We start from the raw sequence: 7424 nt of genomic DNA, 5'->3' as shown, positions 1-7424 counted from the left end.
GCCCCAGTGCGGGCGTGGCGAGCCCCAGAGAGGGGGCGCTATTGAGAAGCCCCAGTGCGGGCGTGCCCCAGTGCGGGCGTGGCGAGCCCCAGAGAGGGGGCGCTATTGAGAAGCCCCAGTGTGGGCGTGGTGAGCCCCTGAGGAAGGGCGTAGCATTGCGGTAAACCCCGGAGAGAGGGGGTAGTAGTGCAGTGAGCCCCAGAGAAAGGGGGTAGCAGTGCGGTGGGCCCGAGAGACAGGCAGCTTGACCGGGAAGACCCAGAGTGGGCACAGAAGGCCCCAGAGTGGGCACAGAGAGCCCAGGAAAGGGGTGGCATAACGGAGATGGCCCAGAGGGGGCACAGACGGCCCCAGAAGGGGGCGGCAGTACAGAGAAAGCCCGGAGAACCCCAGGAGGGGGCAGCTTTACCGAGAAGGCCCGAGAGCTGGGCGGCAGTACAGGGAAGGCCCGAGAGACGGGTGTGAGTGTTGATGGAGAGACCGAACAACGTCCATTCCAGCTGCGAGGCTTGGGGCGTGATATAAGGGGTGGTTGGAGCCATGCATAGCCCCTAAGGCTAGGGCGCCCCCAAAGCACCCATTTACAGGACAAGACCCACAAGGGGCCCGGGAGTCCATGGGGACGGAGGTCCCAATGAACCGTGTCCAAGAGGGCGTAAGGCAGCCTCCCAAACTGATTTAAACATCAAAGATGTGGCGGGCGAGAATCGAAGGGTGCCCTTGGACTGGCTTGGCACGGGGGAAGGGGCCTTAAGGAGATCACGGCCCTCCTGGAGGACCCCGCCCGTGACACCGCGCTTCTCTGGGCCTCCATTCTCCACAGCTGCAAGCTCCAGGCTTTTAATTGCAACTGAACGGCATGTGCAGTCAAGGAGCCATAAGGAGCCTACCTGTCAAACAGGTACTTCTCTTTCTTTGGGAGCATCTTCTCATTTATGGGGGAAAAGAAAATCCCAAATGGGTAGAGACTGAATCTAGGGGGGGAAACCTCTATTATCCTGACATCCCTAGCCCCAGTTTGAGTTGGCCTAATAAAAGATATCAGATTTACCCGAAGAACCTTGTCTGACTATGTCCTTAGACCAACACGGTTACAACCTATACCCCTGGCCCCAGTTTGTGGTTCATACTCTTAGAAAACAGTGAAGAACATCAGAACGACAGGTACCAGGGCAGACATTTAATAGGCAAAGTGATACGTTAATTAGGCAAACAGAAGAGTTGGGGGGGGGGGGGAGAAGGGGGTGTTGATGGTACCTGGCCTGATCCAGCGGCAAGGAACATGCAGTTACATGCTTGGCTTACCTTGCTCCAAGACACCCAGAACTGTCACAGCAGCCAGAAGATGAATCTGCTCCAGCATGTTGATTCTTCCAGGCTACGGGCCCTGGGGATCAGTTGCCTGCTTGATGTCTCTTCTTCTCAGCTCCTCTCTGCTCTGATCAGGAGTCAGGGTCCTCTGGCAGACAGGAAGGCTGGGTGCTGGCAGAACTTGCTGGGTCCACAGCCAAATGCCCAAGAATGGAAGGTTTCTGGCTTCCCTTTCGTTTACAGATGCAGATAGCAGAAAACAGCAGAATATAAAAGGAGTCCTTGTCTATATTAGTATTTCCATTTTCACCCTCTTCCAAAAAAAAAGAGGAATATCCCAAGAGGCAGGCATAAGCTAAAGAGAAAGGCAGGACTAGTAGCTGGAAGCAGAGGATAAATATTAACAGTTAGATTTAAAATCATCCCCTTCCTCCTACTCCCTTCCTCTGTCTCAAAGATGTGTGTCCCGTGCTCTTTCTTCACCCTGGTGCACAGCGCTCTGTGGGCTGCTCTGCGTGTTTCCTGAAGATTTCTTATCAGTGACCCCAGTGCCCGCTCAGCACTCTGACATTCTTACAAAATACCCACAGTAACAATGAAGCAGCAGCTGGGATTCATCATCTCTGAGAACCTGGCTACCTATGCAACTGTTCCACTGCAATGGGGAGACTGGATGGTAGAGAGTGTTCAAAGATGCACAGATTTATTTTGCAGAATATTTTACCTGGAGGGAAATGCTGCAGGGCACGAATTTCAAAGCCACCAAGGAGGTTTAGACACACGTTTCCCACTGAAAAGAACATCAAAACCCTCTGGTTAGAGTCAGAATTCTCCGACATGGCTCGCAGCAGTATCAGCAGGAGCTGTGCCTGAGGAAAAGCTGCAGGTTTAGCGAGGGTATCGGAGTAAATCCACCGCATTACTTACGCTTCATAAACCAGGAGCAATCCCACGAATGTAAGGCCCATTGCTAACACAACTGGCATACGTGAGAAATGAATCAGGCTTTGTTTCCTTCTTTTGCACTGTTGCTATGCAGTTTCCTTTGACTCCATCCCAGAGCAAAATCAGAAACGGAAGGCAAAGCCATGGTTAAACCTCACTACAATAGAAATTAGATTAGCCCAGCACAGTTTACAGGAATTACATGGAGCAAATAGCACTGACAAACTTCCTATCGTCTAATGTCTTTTAAATAGCAAAAGGAAAAAAAAAAGTAATGTCTTTTGCTGCCTCTTTATGAACAAGAGATGACCTGAAAGGCTATAAAAATGTCCATGATTGTTTTTCTGCACTTAGAAGTATTAGTAATGCTGGGGTTTGTTTTCTCTGGCTTCATTTGAAGGGTTAAAAAAGAGTCAGGGCCAGATTCTGTTTCATCTATTAGGTGCCTAAGCAGATTTAGGTATCTAAATGTGATCCTATTCTGCCCTGTTCAAGCTAATGCATCTGCTTTGGTAGCATGCTGTCATCTTACTCTGAAGATTGAGTCACAAAAACCAAGAGGAAGCAGAAGGACCCACCCACCTTCTGCATTACTTGTTTTTTCAGAGGACTGCACTTAAGTGCTTGAGTCCACTTACGTGCCTCGGAGGTGGACTAGAAGTTGGCCCTGGCTGTGTTTTCAGCTCTCAGTCATGGGGCAGTAGTTTCTAATAATTAACAAAGAAAATTTTTCTCCCAGCTGTTTGCCAGAGTCCAGTCTATTGACAAAAGGAAATGCAAAACAAGGCAAGCAAAGAAAAGACAGAGGCCGCATGCTCCCTTCTCTTACACTGGCCTAGATCAGAGAAATATCCCTGACAACAACGGAGTCACAGGCATAATGTTCATGCACATGAGATGAGGACCAGGCCTGAGGAATTTGCAAGAATAAAATAAAATCCCTTTTCAACTCAGGACATCACAGTCCTGCCCACTCGCCTGTCATTCTGAAAAATAACTTGAAGCATAAGCAGAAGAACGAACTCAAGAAGCACAGACCGTGGACAAAATTCCTCAGGCCACCTCTGTTTTTGCAAGGCACAACCCCCCTTTCTTTCCTTTAGCAGGCTATTCTTTTTTAAGCCGTTCGAGGGAAGCCAGCTAGAAACACCTGCCTTTTGCTGTTGGGTTCTGATGGCTGTCCCCAAGGCCGCGCACCGCCTGACGAGAAGGCCAGGTCTCAGTTACACCCTTATCTCCCTAGGAACCCAATGAGCAAACCATGTATCTGAAGCTCCTTTTTAATCAGAGATAATGCTTCAGCCAAGGAGTAAGTGGCTGGGAGTCCAAAGCTACATATGCTGCCGATACAACATTTTGAAGAAACATTTAGGAAAAGCAGGTAACTGCCAGGGTGCTTTCCCTTCACTTAAAGAAAAAGCTTTCTTAGGTCAAATGTACACATGCTATTTCAATCCCAGTCATAAGTGAAGATTTGCAGCACTATACAGAGAGGAGGCTGGATGAGAAGAAAGCCATAATTAATAGATCATACACAGGGGAAAAGAGAATTCAATTCAGGCAGGTGTGTGTTTAATGGAGGCATCTGAGTTATCAAAGTTACTGTTCCTCTTTGGGGAAAAGCTGTCATTGTGACAGAAAAAAAATAGCACAATGTCCAGAAAGGATTGTGGCAAATATGAAAGCTATCGAGAGAGCTGAGACCTGCCGGACCCCTCGCTCAGCCGACTGGCACAACCGCCCGAGAGACCTGGTTCCAGCAAAAGGCTCCAAAAACAAAGCGCTCGAGACACAGAGGGGCAGCATCCCCGTTGCCGACAGGGTGCAGGGCAGCAGCGACCGGGCAGCCCGAGTACCTAACCTAGGTGTGAGATATAATAGAAATCATTGTACCTGCTCCGAGTGCTCAAGGAGCTGCTCCCGAGGGCAGCTGCTGGTCTTGTTAAAAGATAAAAGAGGAGGGATTTTTTTTTTTTTAACGCAGAGGAAATCCAAAGCAGCTTGACTTCCAGACCACTTCCTTCCTAGTGTACAACCCTGTCTTGCCAGGGTGTGCAAAGCCTGCAGCAAGCTTCCTCTGCCAATTGGAAAAGTGTCTTCTTCCTTGGAGGGAGGTGTGCTGCACTGCTCCTGAGCTCCGCTGTGGCTGCGATTGTGTGTCCTGTGCAGGGCTGGAAAGAGGCAGATTTCCCGCTAGTGAACTCCCACCCCCCCACAACAGGGGAAGTAGGCTGCACTTTTGTAGCAAGAGCTTGCCACTCTGTTCCCTGCCCCATTCCCTTGCCCCACTTGGCACTTCCCTGTGGGGTTGCTGATGGCACTTTGCCTGGCCTGCAGGCAAAGAGCTTGAGCTCACCCTCTCTTTTTAGCCGTGTAAAAACCAGGTCTGTCATTCAGGGAAAGATGCTAGTTTGAGTTAACACCCTGCCATGCTGCTCTTTCAGGGATGGGGCAAGGAGTTACTCGCTCTCAAAAAGGACACCAGACTCTGCATAAATGGCCCTTTGCTAGCAGCAATTCAAATTACAACAGTATGCAGCTTTGTGCCTATCTAGAAGCACATGTTAAGCCTCTCGATTCAGAATGATTTAAATAGATATCTCTGGGCTTCCTGATTCACAACATCTCAAAGAGGTGAAAGAAACAATCCGTGATTCCAGGGATTTGCTGGAGTAAATTATAGGGAGTCTCCCCCCCCCTAGAGGGCGCCCCCCCCCCCCCCCCCCCCCAAAAAAAAAAAAAAAAAAAAAAAGTCTATAGCTTTTTCACAAAGCCAACACAAGCTTCTGCTCTGTGTAAGAAACTTCATCATGAAAAAGCAAGGCAGGAAAAGATGAGGCCTTATACAGAGCCTCTGCTTTGTTTTAACCATATGGAAATGTTTCGGTGGGGGTGGGGAGAGACATAGAGGAAATTACCATTTTTAGCAAATAAGGAAAATCAGATCAACTAATCTTGTTTCAAAACAACATAAGAAGCCAGGGCTCCAGGGGACAGGACAGGCAGAGCCATTTTTTAAGGAAATACTTGGAAATTGTTTGAAACCATTGAACTTAAGCAGTTCTGAGTTCTTTTCAAATCCAGGGGTGTAGGTTGTAGCTGTGTTGGTCTAAGGACACAGGCAGACAAGGTTCTTTGGGTAAATCCGATATCTTTTATTAGACCAACGATATCAGATTTATCCAAAGAGCCTTGTCTGCCTTTTCAAATACATGCACGCTTGTCAAACATATGCTCGAAGCTCTGATGAAACAACCATTTATAGAAGCTGCCAAATGGAAGTTAATTAAACTCTTGCTACTGATTCAGGAGTTATGAAAGTATACAGTTAACTTTGGCTTAAAAATATTAAACCGTTAAGAATCTTTCCTTTGTTCTGCTCGGTCTCACAATGCTGTCACTGCACCATCTCCTTTCAGATTGTTTTGCCAGTTGTCCAAACCCCTTTTCAAGCAGAGCATGAGAAATGGCAAAATCATACAAGACAAGTCAGCGTGGACAGAAGTGGAGGGGGGATGTGACAAGTTGCGGGCAAGGTAGAAGAAGGGATGGCTTACAATGAACCTCGAAGGAAAGGGGAGCAGTGTGACTGCTCAGTGCTTCTTACAAGATCTGGAGAACATAAATGTTCCCCTTAGCATGGGGGTCACCATGCTAGTGGCTGCCCTGTCCCCCACGGGAGCCCAGAAACTGCCAGACTGATTCTCCAGAGGTGCTGAGCACCCACCCCTGGGAAGTGGATGGGAGCTGATTATATTTAATACCTCTGAGAACTAAGCCTCAGGCACCACAGCCTGAGGGTGTGGACACATCTACATCAGAAGCAGCTTCAAAAGGGGAGTAGCTGTGTTCCAACAGCTACATGTGAACCAGTCAAAAGCAATTCCTGATACCTTTGTATAGTTCTCTGCTCCTTCACACAGAACAAATAGACACACCAGCCCCTGCCCTTTTGAACTGAAACTGCTCCAAATGTAGAGTGTGCACACCCTGAAGCATCCAGAAGTGGAGGCCACTTTAGAAAATGTCATTCCTCACTCTCTCTGCCTCACCTTTTTGCTTGTAAAATGAGAAGAATGGTGTGTACTTTTCTGAGGTCCTTTTAGATCTGCAATGGAAGAGGGGAGTATCAAAAATACTGAGGCCTAGTCTACAGTAGACACTTGTAATGGCAAAAAATATCCTTCTGTCAGCAGTTTTGCATGTGTACGTGCTCAGTTTGGGGTCCCTGCTGACAAAACCCTGACTTTGCACTCTCAAAGTCAGTCTAGCGTCTTTTCACAAGCTGGGGGATCTGTCTGTACAACTTGTGAATTCTGATGAAAAATATGAAGTTGTTAAATTGGAACATCTCTATCAATGTGTTTGCTAAGGAAGCCTCCAGCATATACCCATTGGTCAAGGGGTAATGAAGTATGTGCCTTGGCTAAGGAAACTATTGTTGATCCATTTTTTTTTACACCCCAGGGAATTATGCTCAGAAAAATTCAAAATTATGAAAAATGTCTTACATTTTGTTTTTTTTAATAAATTAAACTCAATATAACACTATTTGAACCTTCTTTAGAAATATATGCAGGTAGCTGTGTGGCGGGGTTTGGGGTGGGTGCCCAGTGTTTGTATGGGGCAGTTTATAGGTTCGTAGATGCTAGGGTCGGAAGTGACCTCAACAGATCATTGAGTCCAACCCCCTGCCTAGCCAGGAACGAGTGCTGGGGACAGATGACCCCAGCCAGATGCCTATCCAGCCTTCTCTTAAAGACCCCCAAGGTAGGGAAGATCACCATCTCCCTTGGAAGCCCAATCCAAATATTGGCCACCCTTACTGTGAAGAAAAAAGACCAAGCCCTGTGGCCCAAACCCACAACCTTAGCATTATTAGCACCATGCTGTAACCAACTGAGCTAACTGGCCATCAGTTGTGTAGGTTTGAGGGGGTGTGGGTGTGTGTAGGGTTTATGGGGGTGGTGGTGAAGGGGTGCGAGGGGCGTGGGTGGGGTTTGTGGGTGGGTGTAGGTATGGGAGTGTGGGGGTGTATATGGGCCCCCTGCCATATGCTCCACCCATGCACTACCCCAGTACAGCCTCTGCCACCACATGCCTGCCCCCATGCACAGCCCCTGCCACCACATACCTCCCCGGCACAGCTCCTGCCACCAGCAGGCCCT

The 7424-nt window shown here is 48.3% G+C and overlaps 1 protein-coding gene across 4 annotated transcripts in view; it reads right to left on the bottom strand.

The window, feature by feature from the left end:
* Positions 1 to 4381, bottom strand: part of LOC102374413 (leukotriene C4 synthase-like) — a 12460-nt gene extending 8079 nt beyond the window's left edge. Inside the window, exons 1-4 of one of the 4 annotated variants that reach the window (XM_025207837.1) lie at positions 4150 to 4381; positions 2239 to 2413; positions 2036 to 2101; positions 1306 to 1691 (exon numbers count right to left, since the gene is read on the bottom strand). In XM_025207837.1, the coding sequence (XP_025063622.1) occupies positions 1306 to 1363 (58 nt within the window). In that variant the 5' untranslated portion in view covers positions 1364 to 1691; positions 2036 to 2101; positions 2239 to 2413; positions 4150 to 4381. The remainder of the gene's footprint in view (positions 1 to 1305; positions 1692 to 2035; positions 2102 to 2238; positions 2414 to 4149) is intronic. The other 3 variants (XM_006026829.3, XM_025207839.1, XM_025207840.1) reach the window with 3 other exon arrangements.
* Between the last annotated feature and the right edge of the window lie 3043 nt (positions 4382 to 7424).

This window comes from Alligator sinensis, unplaced genomic scaffold (assembly GCF_000455745.1).
Source record: "Alligator sinensis unplaced genomic scaffold, ASM45574v1 scaffold741_1, whole genome shotgun sequence".
Taxonomy (NCBI): Eukaryota; Metazoa; Chordata; order Crocodylia; family Alligatoridae; genus Alligator; species Alligator sinensis.
This window is presented reverse-complemented; position numbering and strand designations above follow the sequence as displayed.